The 19248-nt window shown below is 50.8% G+C and overlaps 10 protein-coding genes across 10 annotated transcripts; 7 read left to right on the top strand and 3 right to left on the bottom strand.

Moving 5' to 3' along the window:
• Window positions 1-35: 35 nt before the first annotated feature.
• On the bottom strand, window positions 36-1877 carry KD926_011006 (uncharacterized protein; the record flags this gene model as incomplete). Its single annotated transcript, XM_053095981.1, has 1 exon — window positions 36-1877. The coding sequence occupies one exon, from the start codon at window positions 1875-1877 to the stop codon at window positions 36-38; it is 1842 nt and encodes a 613-aa protein (XP_052959814.1).
• Window positions 1878-2575: 698 nt separating this feature from the next.
• KD926_011007 (YciI family protein) lies at window positions 2576-3168 on the top strand (the record flags this gene model as incomplete). Its single annotated transcript, XM_053095982.1, has 4 exons — window positions 2576-2751; window positions 2807-2862; window positions 2919-3082; window positions 3136-3168. 4 exons carry the CDS (start codon window positions 2576-2578, stop codon window positions 3166-3168), a joined length of 429 nt encoding a protein of 142 aa, XP_052959815.1.
• A 324-nt stretch (window positions 3169-3492) lies between these two features.
• KD926_011008 (RidA family protein) lies at window positions 3493-4182 on the bottom strand (the record flags this gene model as incomplete). Its single annotated transcript, XM_053095983.1, has 3 exons — window positions 3493-3654; window positions 3711-3884; window positions 4129-4182. The coding sequence occupies 3 exons, from the start codon at window positions 4180-4182 to the stop codon at window positions 3493-3495; spliced, it is 390 nt and encodes a 129-aa protein (XP_052959816.1).
• A 212-nt stretch (window positions 4183-4394) lies between these two features.
• Window positions 4395-5461, top strand: KD926_011009 (flavin reductase family protein; the record flags this gene model as incomplete). Its single annotated transcript, XM_053095984.1, has 2 exons — window positions 4395-4447; window positions 4498-5461. 2 exons carry the CDS (start codon window positions 4395-4397, stop codon window positions 5459-5461), a joined length of 1017 nt encoding a protein of 338 aa, XP_052959817.1.
• Window positions 5462-6288: 827 nt separating this feature from the next.
• On the top strand, window positions 6289-6864 carry KD926_011010 (uncharacterized protein; the record flags this gene model as incomplete). Its single annotated transcript, XM_053095985.1, has 1 exon — window positions 6289-6864. One exon carries the CDS (start codon window positions 6289-6291, stop codon window positions 6862-6864), a length of 576 nt encoding a protein of 191 aa, XP_052959818.1.
• A 357-nt stretch (window positions 6865-7221) lies between these two features.
• On the top strand, window positions 7222-8689 carry KD926_011011 (uncharacterized protein; the record flags this gene model as incomplete). Its single annotated transcript, XM_053095986.1, has 2 exons — window positions 7222-8277; window positions 8330-8689. The coding sequence occupies 2 exons, from the start codon at window positions 7222-7224 to the stop codon at window positions 8687-8689; spliced, it is 1416 nt and encodes a 471-aa protein (XP_052959819.1).
• Window positions 8690-10309: 1620 nt separating this feature from the next.
• On the top strand, window positions 10310-11857 carry KD926_011012 (TPT-domain-containing protein; the record flags this gene model as incomplete). The annotated part of the gene is made up of 8 exons (XM_053095987.1): window positions 10310-10395; window positions 10459-10526; window positions 10601-10606; window positions 10660-10777; window positions 10838-10937; window positions 10992-11142; window positions 11195-11451; window positions 11513-11857. 8 exons carry the CDS (start codon window positions 10310-10312, stop codon window positions 11855-11857), a joined length of 1131 nt encoding a protein of 376 aa, XP_052959820.1.
• A 540-nt stretch (window positions 11858-12397) lies between these two features.
• KD926_011013 (uncharacterized protein) lies at window positions 12398-14099 on the top strand (the record flags this gene model as incomplete). The annotated part of the gene is made up of 2 exons (XM_053095989.1): window positions 12398-12879; window positions 13295-14099. The coding sequence occupies 2 exons, from the start codon at window positions 12398-12400 to the stop codon at window positions 14097-14099; spliced, it is 1287 nt and encodes a 428-aa protein (XP_052959821.1).
• Window positions 14100-14785: 686 nt separating this feature from the next.
• Window positions 14786-15848, top strand: KD926_011014 (sterol desaturase family protein; the record flags this gene model as incomplete). Its single annotated transcript, XM_053095990.1, has 3 exons — window positions 14786-15009; window positions 15070-15575; window positions 15649-15848. 3 exons carry the CDS (start codon window positions 14786-14788, stop codon window positions 15846-15848), a joined length of 930 nt encoding a protein of 309 aa, XP_052959822.1.
• A 601-nt stretch (window positions 15849-16449) lies between these two features.
• Window positions 16450-18470, bottom strand: KD926_011015 (uncharacterized protein; the record flags this gene model as incomplete). The annotated part of the gene is made up of 4 exons (XM_053095991.1): window positions 16450-16754; window positions 16824-17110; window positions 17168-18331; window positions 18385-18470. 4 exons carry the CDS (start codon window positions 18468-18470, stop codon window positions 16450-16452), a joined length of 1842 nt encoding a protein of 613 aa, XP_052959823.1.
• Between the last annotated feature and the right edge of the window lie 778 nt (window positions 18471-19248).

Raw genomic sequence — 19248 nt, forward strand, 5'->3', positions numbered from 1 at the left:
GTAACATCCGACAGGAGAATTTAGCGGACATGAAGCTATTTTGACGCCTGTCGGAGATCGGCCACGAATCCGAGGAACTCGCGCCGATCATCACAAAGACGTGCATACTCCAATAGCAGGCGATACACGTAGATCTGCATGTCCTCTTTTCGAAGGACTTTCTCGGCCCAGCGTTTACCGTCCAGTGTAATTTTCTCTGCCGTCGAATCATGACCTTCGTCCTCGCCAAACCCAAGGAAATACTCCATAATACCATAAACGTCCATGAAAGTGGAATCCATGGGGATGAAATGCCCCCAGGGAAGAAGACGCGAATCGTGCCATTCGTTGTACACGGTCGACTTAAGGGGAAGGGATGTTGAGAGAAGGAGTTGGCGGAACCGGTCACTGCTCGAGTCACCGTCTAGATCGGGCGCATATTTGTAGTTGTAATGTCTAGTTGATGAAAAGTCTGCTACGGGTCCGAAATAGTCCTCCGTGTATGGACAATGCGGGTCAGAGGGTTCGAAGCCGTCGCAGTCGAGATGTGTAAAGCCGACATCGGTGTAGTTTGCTAGGTACTGGGGAAGCTCGCCTTCGATGCCAGCGGCGAGTTGGTAATGTTGGTAGCTTGGAAGCCGGAAGTTCAAATAGGATCGACCAAGATCCGCCTGTTCGACTGTCGTTGCGTTCATCATAGAGACGAAACGATGTCGGTGAAAACCAGTCCAATTCTCTTCGCGATTGTGGCCTCCGGTCGCCGGACCGCGCCAGAATACCATTGCCTTCTTGAGATTCCAATCCTCCTCAGTTGTTTGCTCAGAAGGGGGCCCATCTTCACTCGCCCAGTCATTGGCCGAAGGAAGTAAAATTTCATTATTCACAGATAATTTTGAGTCGCCGAACAGAGGGAACAGCTCGTGGGTAACAGAGACGGCGTTCGGCTCGATAAATGTACCATGCAAAACCTGTAGCTCTGGCCGGGCGCATGGGTCCTTGGACTGAGGCCAGTTACTGACGTAGCCATCTTGGAGCATGTGAAGGTAATTGTCGAGTTCGGAGGGAGGGCTGGAGAAGTCGATCTGGGGAAGAGAGGTGCTCCGGGGTGAAGTATCGGGCGAGCAGCCATCCCGCACCACGTCCCAGAAGCTCGAAGGGGCTATGTCAATGACCGCAGGCTGGTACGGTTCCGGCTGCACGATGCCTGGGTTGGGTAACGACGTATACTCCGAAATCACATCACCTGGGTTCCATATTCGTTGGCTGGAATAGTCTTTGCGCACGTAATGTGACTTTGCTTCCCAGGGCATGACAATCCGAGGCTGATCCATAGTATTCAATGGGATGTCCATGTCCGGGAGGTATTCCTGAATGGAGGAGATCAGGTTATGCCATGCAGCTAGTCGGTCGCTATTTTCAAGGTCGACGATAGCTCTGGAAACATGGTCCCGCACGGTGATACACGGCGCAAAGCCACTCGCCTGGCGACGCAAGTCAGCCGGTTCGACTCCCCAGTATGGACTCAGATCGCTGTAGATTTGGTCAAAGAAGTCCTCCACAACGACAGAATTCCTAGCTTGCGCAAATTCAAACCACTGGTCAAAACCAGGCGGTGGATGACGGCCGCGACGGAGGCGATAGCGATCAGCCGCACTGGTGACATTGTGGCTTTGTCGAAAGTGAAAATAATGCAGTCGGTTCTGGGCGGCGAACACTAAACGATCAATTGGGTGGTAATGATGATGCCCCGAGGTTCCGAAATACTCAGAGCCCGAAGGGCGTCCATTGAGTGTATCGGGCGTGAGCAATCGGAAAACGGATATACAGATGAAGATGGAGAGTCCTGAGATCAAGAAGGAATGCCATCTCGTGCTTGAGGCTGATTCGGAAGATGTCATCGTCTGCGCCCGGGGAGAACTTCCAAATTATGTCTAGCTTCTTTCAAGGTGATGAGCCGGCAATCATCGTGTTTTTGCTGTACAAACAACGCAGCGCGGTGGCCACAGTATGCGCAAGTTGTCGGTCGAGGATACCAACTTTAAGGAATCAGGGGCGTTTGGATTTTCTCAGCCTCGTTATCCTGTGGATCTGAATAAGTCATAATGCAACACATGAATGCGTAAGCCCTAGGCCGGAGGATGTTTAAGGCGCGGCCAAAGCAATCGTCCTGTGACATGTTGGACCCTCTTAATGAGAACGAAGCTTTTGGCGGCCAATGATGGTTGGTTTATCGCCGGATCGGCATGCTATTTCTGGAGCGATGGAGTCGGCTGTCGGGCGAATTCATTGCTTCCATGACGATCTCCAACAGGGGAGTCTCGCAGAAGCGACTCATGTTTCGCCCGTCCGATCTTTGTTTCAAACGCACGACAGAGTCATGGATGAATCGACCAGGAAGATTCACTGAAGATGGCATGCCAAGACCGGTGCTGAGTCAGTGCCATCGCCTGAGGCAACAAATACCCGCCGTGTCCCCTTCGGATTCCCCGCCCGAACTTCCTCGCCCGATCAACATCTGTACTTTGCACTGCGTAGACAGTTGATACAATCGAGTAGGATTCTCATCGATTCTCTGTCTCTAACAATGTCCGTCAAAATGTTTTCGCGCTCTCTTTTTTATCCCGTCTCCTTCTGCGCGAAGCCCCTATCTCAATCGCTACCCTTAACCCTGGCTACAACTCGCCGTAATATCGCCTCCAAGGCCAAGAAGGAATGGCTCTGCATAATTCCTGACAAGCCAAATACTTTGGAACGTCGATTGCAGGTTCGACCGTAAGTAGTTTCGATAGTAGGATTTGAGTCCGGCACCCCGAATAACACTCCATAGCAAACATTACGAGGATGTCAAGGGTCTTGTATCATCGGGCAAACTGCTGGTTGGCGGTATGCTTTCTTTTATATTCAATAGAACTCGGCAATATGTATCTGACCATACTTAGGAGCAATGGTTGAGTCTCATCCAGTGGAGGGTGAAACGCCGTCATTCAAGGGCAGCATGCTTGTTTACGCCGCTACCAATGTTGAGGAGGTCAAGGATATTATCAAAAGTGACATCTACACCTCAAGTGGCGTCTGGGATGTCGAAAAAGCACAGATTATTCCGGTATGCTACTTAATACACTCCTCATCTTTATCGCGTATGCTAACTTAGAACAGTATATCTCCGCTGTGCGTGAACCAATGCCCTGATTTTCTTGAAATGAGGAGGTCAAACCCGAGCCTGCGATGAGTCACTCGCACCTAGGGAATGCTGCCGTAATATATGGACGAGACTCAATGCAAGAAAGGCCGGGGATTGTTTCTGAGGCATAGTTTACAGCTCTACATCTTACCTTAACGACGGTTGCCGTATATTATCATGAAAATCAGCGAATACAGTGAGACATGTCTATTCAAATCATTCTTCTATATCTAGTTGTTTGTGTTATCCATCCGAGGATCTTGAGTCAATTCATTGTCACTCTTCATACTGCCAGTCTTAAATTTCTCGAAAAAATGACAAATCAAAACCGCTTAGAGATTAGGCGATGTGGTCACCGCGATGAAGTCAATCTGGATATCAACCCCGGCTGGTAAATTGGATACCTCGACCATCGATCGCGCCGGTTTATGCGGGAATACAGGATCATAGACTGCGGCGAACTCAGGCATGGCTTTTGCGTCTTTAACATAGACCTTCATTGGGCCATCAGTGTACTATTCAGACCCAAGCCAAATGGGGCTGTACTGACCACAACCTTGACCACGCTCTCCAGGGACGATCCTGCTGCAAGTAAAATAGCTTCGGTATTCCTAATGATAGCTTGAGCTTGTTCGGTCATCGATCCTTTTATGAGGTTTCCCTTTGCATCAGCTGGGATTTGACCGGAGAGCCAGACATGACCGGGCGATTTTATGGCTTGCGACTTGAGATAGAATGTTAGCTAGGTATAGAGAGGGGGGTGGGCCAAAAGAACTTGCGTAATGGGCAAAAGCTGGTTTGAGAATTCATCTTGGTCAGTATAGTCACTTCGAGCGATAAGAGCAGAAATCATTTCACCAACGTTTGTAGGCCTTATCGGTGTGCACCGAAGTCACACTCGTCTTGTTTCTCGCGGAGGGCGAAGACACATTAACGGCAGCTGGGAAGGACGATGGACACCGACGTACGGATTGAAGAAGTGGCCGACTAGTAGCGAGAGCGCGAACACCACGTTGAAACATTTTGGGCTGGAAAGATGGGAAATGGGAAACTGTTTACATGCGACCGACCCTAATTAATGAAATGTATACTCTCAGTCCCATCCGCCTCGGGTTGCGGCACCGAGCCTCGGATGGCGATTCCGAAGCCATGAAAATTTCCTTCCACATAAAAAGGCGGCGTTGACGGACCCCAATTATCAACTATCCATCGATAAAACCACAAGTCAATTGCAATGCCACGTTCATTTAATTCCGCTCTTCAACTAGCCCATCGCCTATCCCGGCAGTAAGTCTCCTAAACGTTTTCCACGAGCATTTGCTAACGTGAACGCACAGGCCAATCTCATCATCATCCCTTCTTACAGTACGCAGAGGACCACCAAATCTAAGAATGAGTTCTACTGCTGCAGCAACAGCAACAAAAACACCAACTCAGGCCCAATCCAATTACAAGATTGTCGAGAAAGTTAAGAACTTCGAAAAGATCCAAGCCAGCCGACCCGACTTCGACCACTCCAACGCGCCTATCGAGGTGACCAAATCGCCCGATCCCAACTGGGAGTACGGCAACGGTGTGAACGACGATGGTGCGAGTCTCAGTAAAACTCACCGTGAAATTGACCCCTACGACACGAACCGGGCGACGGTGAACAACTACCGCCTGCTCATCTCCGGGGTAGCGCCACGACCGATCGGGTTCCTAAGCACCGTGTCGGGGGACGGTAAGAGCAAGAATCTCTCCCCATTCAGCTACTTCCAAGTGATAGACCATGATCCACCCATGTTCATCGTGGGATTCTCATCGCGACCGACAGCCGTCAAGGACACGTACCGCAATCTGAAAGAGACCGGGGAGTGCGTGATCAACACGGTATCAGAAAACATGATCGAGGCCGTGAATGCGTCGTCGATCGATGCGCCCTACGGCGTGTCCGAGTGGGACGTATCAGGACTTCACGAGGCGCCCACGACGACCGTCAAGGCGTCGCGGGTCCAGGAATCTGTGTTCTCAGTCGAGGGCAAGGTGGTTGATATCAAGGAGTTTGAGGACCACGTGCAGCCGGGCATGAGCGTCGCCTCGTTGGTTTTGATCAAGGCGACCAGGTTCTGGGTCCAGGAAGACGCCGTCAATGCGGATGGGAGCCATATCGACCTGGAGAAACTCCGTCCGCTGGGTCAGCTAGGGGGCATGTCGTATGGGCGCGTCTCGTCGACGTTTGAGCTACCGCGGAAGCGGTGGCAAGATGAACAGCCCAATAGTGAGCTGTTGACTAAATTGGGGGGATCCAAACCGGAATAGATAGATTTGTGAATTTTTGTGAGGGCACTACATGATAGAGCACCTAGATTTAGCATTGATGGGCGTCGTTTGGCTGTTAGCATATAATGGAATCTCCTGCTCAGAACATCGTCAAGCTTTCCTTTTAACAATCCGTAATGTACAGTCCTCGTATATCAACCGAGTGGCCAACATGTAAGAGAAAGCATAGGGCAAGAGTTTGTTTTGATTTAGGTTGAGACATCAGCACCCTACCCGACTGCTAGGCCAGTGGGGGCTGATGCCCCGCCAGCGATCTGACACCAAGTGCATGAAAGGCAGTTGGTGCTTCCTAGAAAATCAGAGGTAACAATAATATTGTGTCCACAGAGGTCCGATTACGATATGAGCCATCAGCGATTTTTCAAATGATTCCACTGACATTTCACCCTTTCGGTGCCGCTCACAGACACCAACGATGCGGTCTACACTGAGTAGTACTTACTGTTCACACTGTCCATGCAATCAACGCAATTGCAGCAAGAATAAAGATCACCTGGGGCATATGCGCATACTCACACGGTGTACAACAACCGAGAGGAAACCGGTTCCGGGCCAAGATATGACGCCATGCGCATCTCCACTCGGCAGCTCCATTGCTGACCCCGGACTAGATCAGACGGCGTCGGATCTTCCCTTGAGATTCGGTGAGGACAGACCGCCTGTCTACTAGGTAAATACCTCACTGAATTGGAGCCATGACTTGACATTCAACTCCTTAGGATACACCGACAGGAGGTAGGAATAAGAATCCTACAGTAGATATGAACCCAAAAAGGCAAGATTCTCGATCCAACCGAACATTTGGAATGAACAGAATAGGGGCAAAACAGACAGGGTCTGGACCTTCCAGCGCCATGCCGAGCAACGGCAGCGGCCCAACCGCGGATGCCGTCAATTGGGATCGGCGCCCGGGCGGCCTCAGGCAATCCGCACGAAACCGCCGGGTACACAGTTTGATAGGAGAATTTGACACACTGTACGACATGGCTGGAGATATTGGACAGGCCAAGACCATAGCAAACAGCTCGCTTAGTCTGATTTGCGTTCGTTGGTCTCTTGGTGCAGGGAATGACGAAATAGACCAGGCGTCGGCGCCTCAGGAAGGGACGGCAATTGGCTTGCCGCCCGCGGGTGGAGCCGGCAGGAGGGAGGGAAGTACATCGGAGTATGCATGGCGATCCCTCCTGCTCCTTTCTCATCCCGACATGAGGCCTTCAACCCACAAGAAGACCGGTCGGGTGGCTGTCACCAAGAGCAATCGGGATGATATGGTGGTCAACAGTACCGGAGGATACCGTCAGACTCCTTCCCATCCCGGTGTGGAACCCGGAGAAGATCGAAGGAAACGGGATGAATTCTGCAATTCTACGGAGTGTCCATGATCGGTGCCAGGGTTCATGTGGCCCAGGACCCAGACCCAAGGCGCTAGTCACCCTGTTTGGTTGTCGATGGCGTGGATGGCAGCATCCTTATTTTCCCCTCTGCCAATCCTCACACGACGTCGTCAGCTTTTGCACAAATCCTGGTCTCCTCCCCGGTTCCTGTCTTCGTGGATTCTTCCTCCTTCTTGACCCTCATTTTGCTCCTCATGAGAACATGAGTTCTGTCAGCGTCTAGCTCGGGCTGTATAAACTGCACTAGCGAGTGGCGATGTCGTGATTTTGATTTCACCACTCCAGCAACTATTCCGCCAGTTGCTCAAACTTCACAACTTCTCCCCTTCGAATTCCTCTGGAAAAATGGGGACCATGCTATCGCGCAAACTAACAAATATCCTCTTTGTCGTCTTCCTCCTCGTCATCGCCGCCTCCGTTCTCGACCTCCAACTAGGCAGCGAGTCGCTCGACTCAACCGCTCTATACCACCGGCGCCCCGAGAAGCATGAGTTCGAACCGGACTACTGGACCTGGGAAACAACCACACGCTTCAAACAGCCCGATACCCGCTCCAGATTTACCATCAGCGACGATGCCATCTGCGACTCGTTCCCTACCCACCTCCTATCGCGCGTCCAGGTTGTCTTGAAAATCGGTTCCTCCGAACCCAAAGACCGCCTCGAGACGCAGCTCGCCACCGTGACCCGCTGCATCCCTAATCTTCACATCGTCTCAGACCGAGAGTCTGAGTTGAACGGTCGCCACGTATACGACATTCTCGGAACCCTACCAGCCTCGTTTCGCAACAACACCCCCGACTTCGACGCCTACGATGCCATCCAGCAAGGAAAGACGGTCGACTCGGCGCAAGGCTGGCGACTCGATCGCTTCAAATTCCTCCCCATGGTGGAGAGCGCATACGAGATAAACCCGACGGCCCAGTGGTTCGTTTTCCTCGAATCCGACACCTACTATGTATGGGACAACCTGTTCCGTCTCTTGGACCAATTCAACCCGTCGGTCCCGCTCTATTTCGGATCTCCATCGCCAGGACGATGGGCAGGGGACCAGAGGACCTTTTTCGCATACGGAGGGGCGGGCTTCGTGCTCTCCGCAGGGGCAGTGGAGCGATTAGTCTCGCGCGGAACTGGGTCGCGAGGAGAATACATCGAACCGTCGTTGAGTCTGCGATACGAGGACGTGATCAAGGGCGACTGTTGCGGGGATTCGGTACTCGGATGGGCACTGTACGACCACGGCGTGAAACTCTCCGGGATGTGGCCCATGTTTAATCCTCATCCATTGCATGGGATCCCGTTCGACAATGCCTACTGGTGTCAACCCGTAATCAGCATGCACAAGACATTCTTGACCGACATGGAAGACCTGGTCAAATGGGAGAATCGACGGGATCGATCGGTATGTTCTCATCTCACCCAATTATCACGCAATACTAACCACAATAAACTAGACACCGCTCCTCTACACCGACCTCTTCTCGCATCTCAAACTCGGCTTCCTCGAACAAAAGTCCGAATGGGACAACGGCGACTGGGGCGGCTTCCAAGAACCGCCCGAGTCACCCGCCCATCGATCATTTGGCGACTGTCGCGAAGCATGCCACGAGCACGCCGAATGTCTCTCCTACACCTACGACTTCGCAGGACACTGCGTTTTCGTCCGAACGATACGCCTTGGCTCCAGGAAGCCTCACACGCCGGAAGTCAAATTGTCAGCTGGCTGGGACGTGCAGAAGATCAAGAACTGGCGGGCGAGCCATCAGTGCGAGAAGCCGTTGTGGATGAAACCGAGCACTACGCGAATCTTTTAGACCATTAACATAGGATTTTGTAATAGGGATTTTTCTGGCGTTTGGGATCTTGGATATTCCTCGGTTTATCTACGGGATTAATGACGGTTGTTGTACATACAGATGATATGATACCAACGATAGAGCTCCGTGAATTTGGCAGATATGAGTAATAGTATGAATGTGCTTTGCATTAGAACAACCAAGTTTTGCAGTGGTCTTCACAAAACTTTGCCTTGATAGGCTCCCGGAGTAGAGTGACACCGGACGGGCCGGATTTGCGTCGGGTTGATGAACAGGGCGCTGATCTTCATTACCACCGATTTGGGTGTGGACTAATTTAAAGCCTCTGGGATCCTGGATGTTACTATTCTAGAAATAAGGAGTACTTCAAGACCTCGCATATGCTTATGCTCATCCAATGAATGTCACGGGGTCTTAGTATTTGTTCTCAGCTGGGCCACCTGGCGTATACGGAGTATATTCCGCGAAGGAGGCCCTGTTTAGGCTTCGAGCTGCAACACCTTGCAACTCTAATGAGGTACTTGCAGCCCTTCCGAGACCTCATATTATTCTAGCTGAATGAGCGAAAGACGCACGATTCTTCTTGGGAGCAAGATGACTTTTGTGAGCCCCGTATTGGTGGACCTTTATTTAGCCAGTAGACTCTTGCTGTAAGGCCTCTGTGATTCGGTAAGCATGATCAATCTGACGATCACGTCGTACCGAATGAGCAACATGACAATTTCTAAACGAAGATGGCACTACGGCGTAGATAGGTACCTCTGTTTACCGCCAGTTCCTCCGATCAATTTGGCCTGGCGTGTGTGGTTATTTACACCGGCATCGATCTTGCCTTAAAACGAACTTCCCATCTCTGTTAGCCCTGCGATGCTTCCAGGGTTTCGGCAGCAGTGGAGATTCCATGGGAAGCATGAATAAATGGATCTGGGGACTGAGAGAACTGGATTCAAGTGGACCCATCACTTCTGAGGAGTCTGAGGAGTTCGGGATAAGGCAGCCAAAGGCAGCAATTGAAGCAGCTGACCAGGGCAACCCTACTCCGGACTTCCATCCGTCGAGCCTTTTGGAGAGTCCTGAATCATGACCAATTAATCCCAAACCGTCAACCAGCAAGTGTCCTGTAATCACGAGAACCGTGAGACGCTGCAGTCTGCACTCTGACCCACAGACACCGACCACGGCCGACGTCGAACCCTGAACCAGCCAAGGCCTCTCGTGGCAACCGCTTAACTCTAAATTCTCAATCTGATCCCTCAACGACGTGACGAAAGAGAGCAGAAAAAAAAAAAAAAAAAGGGGGCAAGGGACCCACTGTCAGGGACGTCGACTAAGCCCGGAGAAGAATAGGGGAGGCGGTGACGTACCCAAGAGTCGCGAATGGTGCGAGTTTCGGAGATGAAACAAGCCTCCCAATAAACCAAACCTCCCGGGTTGACGTGTACTGCTTGTCGATCGCCGGGCCCGTGGTTCCTCTTCCTCGATCGTCTCTCTCTCTCTTTTTTTTTATTATTATAACAGGCGCCCGCGCGCTTTGGATTCTCCATTCGGTTTTTTTTTTCTCTCACCCCCAACCGCTGTTCATCCTCCGCCTTGTCCATCCCCCGAATCGCGCCCATCATGTCCTCCAAGGATGATCGGAAACTCGAGAGCGGAACGGCCGCTGCTCCGCCTGGCACCGGGCTGCACCCCGCGTTCTACATTGTGTGCGTATCGTCTGGTCTGGATTGAGGCATTGAGGTATTGGTATACTGATCTCAAATTGTTAGGCTGTGGATCGGATTGAGTTCGAGTGTCATTCTGTTCAACAAATGGGTGCTGTTTTCTGCCAAATTCGGTGAGTGCCAATTGATCCTCGCGTTATCGCGTTCTGTTTTGACCCCGATCGCTAACTCTCGCTTTTTCACTTAGATTTCCGTGAGTCTCCTAATTATTCCCTGCGCGCGATCCATTAATTAATACCTTTTCAGCGCTGTTTCTTACATCATGGCACATGACGTTCGCGACCGTGATGACCCAGATCCTGGCCCATTTCACCGACAAGCTGGACTCGCGACACAAGGTCCCCATGACGCCGGTTACATATACGTGAGTGATAGAAAAGGGTGGCTTGGAATTGGCCGGAGGCTGACTTGCGCGGTGAAATAGCAAGGCGATTGTGCCCATTGGTATCATGTTCAGTTTGAGTCTGATCTGCGGTAACCTGGCGTACCTCTACCTGAGCGTGTCGTTTATCCAGATGCTCAAGGTGCGTTTTTCTCAACCCGAGCAAGAATTGACCATGGATATCTAACTCTACTAGGCTACTAATGCGGTCGCTACTCTGCTCGCGACCTGGGCTTTCGGCATTGCGCCGGCCAACATGCGCACTCTCGGCAATGTCATGCTGATCGTCGTGGGTGTTGTGATCGCGTCCTTCGGCGAGGTCAAGTTCGACATGTTCGGATTCCTGAGTACGTCTGCGCCCTTACAAAAATCAAACTGAACATGACTAACGCGATACAGTCCAAATCGGCGGTATCATCTTCGAGGCGCTCCGTCTGGTCATGGTCCAGCGCCTTCTCAGCTCCTCCGAATTCAAAATGGACCCTCTGGTTTCCCTCTACTACTTCGCGCCCGCATGCGCCGTGACCAACGGTGTCGTGACCTACTTCTATGAACTGCCCCGTCTGACGATGGGCGATATCAACAACCTCGGAGTTGCGACCCTTGTCGCGAACGCCCTGGTCGCATTCCTGCTCAACGTCTCTGTCGTTCTTCTGGTAAGCCCCTCCCGCGTTCCCTCGCCCTCAAGAAAGAATATCAGCTAACCCTACCTTCTAGATCGGCAAAACCTCCGCCGTCGTCCTCACCATGGCCGGTATCCTCAAGGACATCCTCCTGGTCGTCGCATCGATGGTCATCTTCCTGGACCCCGTCACCCTGCAGCAATTCTTCGGATACTCGATCGCCCTGGCCGGCCTGGTCTACTACAAGCTCGGCGCGGAGAAGATGCGATCGCTCACCACGGACGTGCGTCTCCAGGTGGGCGAGTACCGTCGCGACAACCCGGCCAAGGTCAAGGGACTCGTTCTGGGCGTCGTCGTTGCCGTGGTCCTGTTTGTGCTGTATGCAGGCAAGCCGTCGCAAGCTGCCGCAGGAGTTGCGTCGGGAGTCCCCGCGACGTAGACAGGTCCTGACTGGTGTGATATTGAGGATTGAATGCAGTGTATGATGGGCTACGATGGTTTCTGAATTTTGGATTTAGAGTTTGGTGATGACGGGGTCGAAGGATGAAATACAATAGGATAGTTCGGTTGGATGGGCACTTGGATACCTTCGCTGTGTGTATATGTCTGGTTGCTGTGTACCATATATCTGCATGTGGGGATTAGGCTACAACTGGAGTTTGGGCAGGTTTGGTTACATAGACAGGTCAAAATTTACTCATTTAGTGCGGATTGTGTAAGTAATGCGTCCTTTGTTCATTCAATCTACTAAACTCCCTCTTGGACAGATTGAAGAAGCTAGACTTCGCTCTAATTAGGAAGAATAATGGAAGTTCACGGCTTCATCCACGTGACTACAATCGGCAATATCCATTTGCTATGCCACCCTTTTGGGTATATAAAAGCCACGGACGACCACCTGAGAGGCAGTTGCTTGGCCTACCTAACAATCCTTCACAAGAACAGCCCTCCGAAGGTGACATTCAAAATCCTCTTCGCTATGACAGTAAGGGCAGCAAGGGTACCGGTACCCGGTGTGCCGCCTTTCGGCTTTTCTGCACAATACCCGATAGTTGCCGCAGACGTCGACCGTCGCAATCAATTTGAGCATGATGGTCTCGAGTTTCTAGACCGTCGATCGCCCTACACCATCATCCTGAAATTCGACGTCCCCCGATACATCATCTACAGCGGCTACTACGACATGAACACGTACCTGCTGAACCGGCTCCATCGCGCCGTTCGTCGCGGCAATCTAGCAAACCCGTCAACGAATCCAGACGACCGATCAGTGCGGATAGTCCTCACGTACTCTCTGGCGGACCTTGACCAAGTATCCTTCAGAGAGGTCCAGACAGCCGTCACGGCTCTGGAAAGAATCGCATTCATTCTCCGATCAAGAACCACATATGAGACGCTCACGAAAGAGCTTCTTCCTTGGTCGCCGGAACCCCAAAGGCTCGACGCTGTGAGGATTTACAAGTGGGATCCGTGGACTGGGAAGGGGGTCTATCTTGATGGATCGCGTCAGAATATACACTAGGCATGGGAATACCAGTTTGGTATGATTCTATAAATCTGCCCCGGGAAGAAGAGTGCTGAACTCGGTCCTGGAACAACCCGCATGTTCTGGTACTGATAGTGATCATACATCGATGTCACTGATCCTATCCTACTCTATATATGCATAGTCCTGTTGATATGCGCTGTACTTTAGATATGAAGCCTGGGTAGGCATTAGCCAACATGCAAAGCCCCCACATCCTATGTTTCAAAAGAAAAGGAAAAATTCAATCTAGTCGAATAAATGCGCACTGCATAGAAATCTAAGCCTAGAACCGTCTAGAAAGGAGACTCTGGTGTATGAGATTCACCAACCGGTACTTCCCATCTAAAGAACTGTCGCGAGTACCACGCTATTCCAATCAACCAACGGCATCTGTCGTAATGTACACCCAGCCGGAAGGTTCCTAGTCCAGCTCAAGGAATCAAGAGACATCTATATAATTAATATGAATTTCATCCTCCACGACATCACCAACTCCATCCTTCTTGCCCTAATATACCTAAAATCCCACCGAGACTCGAAGCTCATACCCTACACCATGATGTCTGATTCTATCTACCCCATGCACCTGTCATTCAAGCCGACCCTCAATGACCTAGACCGTCAGAAGAAGCTCGAGGCCAAGGACTATGAATTCGAAGGAGGATGCCCCTTCACCATCAACATGTATGGCTACGTCCACGAATCAGTGATCTGTTCTGGCATCGAGAAGCTCTGCAACGAACTGTCCCGTCAGTTCTTCATCGCCTGTATGGAGAACAGTCCGAGTCCGAAGACCTCTCTCCCCCGGCGCAACAAAGAGTACTACCGCGTCAAGGTCACATTCAACATCGCGACCGTGTCGCTCAACCAGAAGCCTGAGCCAGAAGATGATCAGGTCATCGCCACGGCGGTGATGTGGCACTTGGGATCGAGACGGACTCTGAGACCCGTGAACAACGCCTTCGAGAAATGGGGCAGGTGTCGGGGACAGGACATCGTGGTGCTCAGGGTGAAGGTTGTTCCTGAGGGAGCGAAAGACTGTGCGTATTTCTTTCCCCAGGGCCTCGACGCTAGTTTGGAGTCAGTGAAAGAGTCTGAATACGACGACGATTGCAGCGATCAGAGTGACATCGATGGGTGGGTGTTTGTCTGATCATGTTCTGGTTGTGTCCAGATGTCTTGGTTTGTGGCATTGCATTCTTACTCTCACTATGTGATTGTCAAAGTACTGTACACTCCTTCATCTGCTTGTCTTGTTAGGTATCACTGGCTCTGGAAGCTCTATTGTTATTGTACTCTTAGTCTCCTTATCTTTACCTACTCTTCTGGTTAAGAAAGATTACTGTCGAAAAAGGGGGTCACACTCTGGATGACCAAAAAATTGGTATAGAAAGTTAATTTAATTTGTGGTTATCTTTGGTCATCTTCGAAGGTCACTGTCAAGAGTAAATTTAATCGTAGACAAGTATGTCGTACTTGTACCGGAGTATGTACGAGGTTGAGGGAGAAGTGGGTAAATCGCGGTAGGTGAACGCCGTGTAGGGAAAGACCGTGCAAAATCCACACCCGGTGCAGCCCCTGTGGCGCTGTGTCCGGGAAGAGGCGATTCCGTGTGGGTTGTTGGCCGACATGGAGCCATGTAGGGATTTCCCGTGCTCACCACAGCGTTTCACAGTGCTTGTATCGGTAGGGAATCGCCATGTAGGGATTTCCCATGTGGGTATTTGCCATGCATAAAAGGCAGCTGCACTCCACCCCTATCGGGACTGGAGAGAAACAAAGAACCCGGGAAACTTCGCTTTTGTTATTTTATAATCTGTGATTCTACTACTCGACACCATGGATGTCTTTCTAGACGTTCTAGATACCTTCGTCTTCGACAAGTTCTATGCGTCGATCCTCCCCGCGACCAATATAGACAATGGAACGCTGCCCACGGGTGCGCTCTACAATCAGCATGTCAACATCTACTACCCCTTGGAACCGTCGCAATGGGTGGAGGCAAGCTCCTGGAAACGAGATGATATGGCGCGACAGGCCGTTTCGCTGTTTCTCATCACATGGTGAGCATTGTCACTCATTCACTACTCATGCCACCATGGCAGAACTAACCAACTCCCCAGGTTCTTCGGCATAGCGATGTACCTCATCGGCAGCACCATCATCTACCACACTCTCTTCGACAAGAACATGCTGCAACACCCGCGCTGCCTCCCCAACCAAATCCGACAAGAGATCCGTCAAGCCCTAACAACCATGCCGACCATGGCCATTCTCACCGTACCGTTCTTCCTCCTCGAGATCCGCGGATACTCGAAGCTATACGACTTCAGCGACGGCGCCCCGTTCCCTCTATACCAGTGGCTGCAGTATCCGCTCTTCATCTGCTTCACCGACTGCGGCATTTACTGGATCCATCGCGGAGAACACCACCCGTCGGTATACAGCTGGCTGCACAAACCGCACCATAAATGGATCATGCCGACGCCGTTTGCCAGCTACGCATTCCACCCGCTCGACGGATGGGGCCAGAGTCTCCCGTATCATATCTTCCCGTTCATCTTCCCGCTGCAGAAGTGTGCTTATATCGGGCTGTTTGTCTTCGTGACAATGTGGACGTTATTGATTCGTGAGTTTCCTTTGGGCTTTATTGTCTCGTCTCCGGTGAACTGGGTTGTGAGATCCGTGCTAATGATGCGCAGATGATGCCGAATATCTGTCAAACTCGAAGGTCGTGAACGGGGCGGCCTGCCATACCATGCACCATTTGTACTTCAACTATAACTATGGTCAGTACACGACGTTCTGGGATCGGTTTACCGGCACGTACCGCGAGCCGAAGCGCGATGGTTTCGGCGAGAAGCAATATTGTGCTAAGAATGCTCTTGGCAAGAGCAACTGATGGTGTTAATGTATGATGAAAGGGTGTATATAGTATGTATTAATTAATGTATAATTATATCATTATTGCGGCGACCGTTCGTATTTTCGAAGCACGAGTATCGGTTTGGCATGTGATGACATGGTTCGAAGTTAGACTTGTGTATGTACCTCGTTTGATGCGAACGCGCATAATCATATCACGGTTGTTCGGGCAAATGCGCCATCTGCGACAAGATTTGGCGGAAATATGAGCTTTAGATTGATGATCGTTCTTGAACCAATCCAGCTAGTAATGGAGTTCCGTTTATCAAACCTCTTATGCACATCTAAGCGGCAGACGGATGCTTTTTATCCCAAACCAGACGGATTACGACCGTATACTGTTTTGCTCGTTCCAGCGCAGAGGTAGCTCTGGCTAGTCAGTCTTCGTGTATGTCAATCGTATGTAGCATATATCAGCAGTCTTGAAATGCGACTTTGAGAGGGAGCCTGTCTTGTCCTCTTGTTTACCCTCCCTGGGGCAGCAGAAGACACGCGTAATAGCAAGTCAACCCTCCAAGGCCTGTCAATCGTGGTCTATCCAAGTCGAGACCCCAAGGAACAGCAGATAATCCTGAGAATCACCCACCAGCAGGGCCACACCGCTCAATAAATTCATGCAAGTCTTCCAGGTCATCGGTTGCCGCACTATCCAGGTATCGAATGGACGCTTGCTGTTTGTTCGAGGCATTCAGAGTAGCGGTCAATAGACACCAGAGCTCCTCCGCATGTTGAGGATAACCGAGCAGCAGGTACCGTTCTTTGCCGAGTCGAGCGAGAGTAGAATCCCAAATACCTTTCCAGTTTCGAGCTGCGTTCTCGATGCTTTTGGCTGGGAGGTAACCGAGAAACCCCGCTCTGGCTTGGAATGCAAGTGTGTTCATCGCTGTTTTTATGATTAGTAGGTTTTGATGAAAGCCTAGAGAGTTAGGTGCCCAAATACAGGGGAACATACCGTATATTAATATCAAGAGGTGCTCGACCGACGGCGACCGACGCCAAGCTATCGAATCACCGGGGTTAGAGTTACTGAGCAATTGTCCTAACGCCTCGCGTAGCGGTGGTATTGGCGGCGCGTCGGCATGCGAGGCGACACTGGTACTGAAGGCAGCTGCACCGTCTGCCTCCCATAACTCAGTAGGCCAGGGAAAGTCGCAGTTCAGCTCGAAGCTCGACAGGGAGGGATGGTTCTTGAAACAGACGGTAAGGAATCCATCCGCAAGGAAGACCCAAGATGCGACCCTTCGCAATTTTTAAATGGTTAATTCATACGCGCAGCGCAGGTGGGCGTTAACATACCGTATACAAGCCTCCTCTGCTACCATCTCTCTCCACGTAGTGTCATCACAAACACTCGGTGTCATGCTTCGCCTTAGCTGGAAAAACCCCAGTGATCGCAGAACCGAGACTAGGCAGGGATGTCGGATAATACGGATACGTCGTCTCGTGTCTAATTGGTCTTGCCCGAATTGAAGCATCTCCATGATCAAAGCGCTTTGAATCAATTGAACCGTGGGCAGCAGTCTCGTCGGATTCTTCAACGACACGGGTGGCAGTGTCGAAAGATTTGTGATCTGTCGGAAAATGAGTTCTTCGGCAACATCCAAAAGCCGAGGTGGTAAGGTTGTCCCGTCCATTGGGAAAGTGTATGTTGCGCCAGTCAGACAGATCGAGAGTAGCAAGAAGCTAGAAACATTCCCTGGATCAAAGGTCGGGAAATGAACCACGGGCAGATGCCAATGCAGCGAATGAAAGAAAGCTGAAATGAAAGCAAACAGATTTGTCGCCGTGAAAAGAGAGGTTAGTTCCAACATGTCCAGTGGCCGTTGCTGTTCTCCGTTGACAGGACCCATTGACTTGGAAATTTCAACCAGCTCTCTCAGAATATTGTTCAGCTGCTTCAGCAGTTTCGGCGAAAAGGAGTCATCAGATAGTAAACCCACGGGTAGGAAGTCACTAGGGAAAGGAATGTCCCCAAGAAAGGTCGGAGAATGATGAACGGGCACCAGCTCGTGTTCGAGGTGGGAATAAAGCCCTTCCAGGTTCCTCCGGACCGAGTACTCTGCGGTCTTTCCAATTGCAAGTCTATCCACACCTGCAGACGGATCCGTGAAATACCGGAGGAACGAGAACGGGTCATCTCGCCTTGAGGAGTAAGAAATCGAGGTCGATAACGATAACGATGATGGCGCGGGCGACACAGTTGCCGTTCTCAGAGAAGATGATGGCGATGAGATATCGGTCGAGCAGTCCTCTCCTGCGGGAGACGCTACCTCCTGGCCTGCGTAGGTACATCCTCGTTTCAACGATTGACAGCGAGAACAGGGATATTTCTTATCACAAGCTGTCTTGGCGGCCGAACAGGCATCGCAAGACAGCCGTTTCCTACCGGGCTTACTCGCCGCCGGTAAGGGCTGGTTGTATTTCTTTGCACATGCTTTGCTGTGCCGTCGCGCAACCTCCCTATACAGTGAAATGTTACAACAGACCCCGTACCTAGCGCCTGATTTACTTACGACTTTGAAAAGGCTTTGCTGCAAATTGGACAACTGAAAGAGAGCTGACGCGCGTCTGGAAGCACCTTGTCAGCTTTCGTCAACATGGGGGATCTTCTCGGACTTTACGTGTTTCTTGGTGACGCAAGAGATGCGACCTCCTCTGATAGGACTTTCCACAATCTGGACATTCGAACATGATGCTACAACGGTCTCAGAAGAGACATTATCGCATGATGGCGAGCGTTGAAGAAGTGTAGAAATTCCGCCGAGCAGCGCCGCATTTCTCCCCTTGATGGCCTGACTAAGCCGGTCGCATCCGAAAGTTGTTGAACAATTAACTATGTATGATGACTCAGCTATGCATGCATAAATGCCCGCTCCTCTTCGACAATAATTCAGTTCACCCTGCGAAAATTGGATCGATAAGGGTGTGTAATGTTTTTCTTTCTCAATCACAAGAGGTGATTTGATACTTTTTACAGTTACTCGGCAGGGAATTCTGGAATGTTACTCCCAGGCTGTGATATCTTGACTCAATATATAGTCCGCTTCGTCAGGGTTGTAGAAGCACTCCGCTAAAACTTCAGCTGGACCATCAATTTATCATTTGTAGAAAATCTAGGTATGGGTATAATGTTGAAAGTCGCTCGGACTTCTAACTAGACCACCAGCCGACTGATGGTTCAGTCCTTGTAGTGCTTGATATATCAACATTATTTGCTCCAATATGGTGCTAAGCGTCAAATTCGACATTGAGCTAACTTATGAATCCTGTCACGAAATGCCTCAGTGATTCAACCAGGGTACCCTTATCCTCGACAGCAGGACCCGAAGCATTGGTCGCCTTTGTTGTACAGTAGTAGTTATTAGCCAAGCAGCTCT

Source organism: Aspergillus affinis (assembly GCF_023601865.1).
Source record: "Aspergillus affinis strain CMG 70 chromosome Unknown NODE_8_length_531634_cov_87_933514, whole genome shotgun sequence".
In the NCBI taxonomy this organism is placed as follows: domain Eukaryota; kingdom Fungi; phylum Ascomycota; class Eurotiomycetes; order Eurotiales; family Aspergillaceae; genus Aspergillus; species Aspergillus affinis.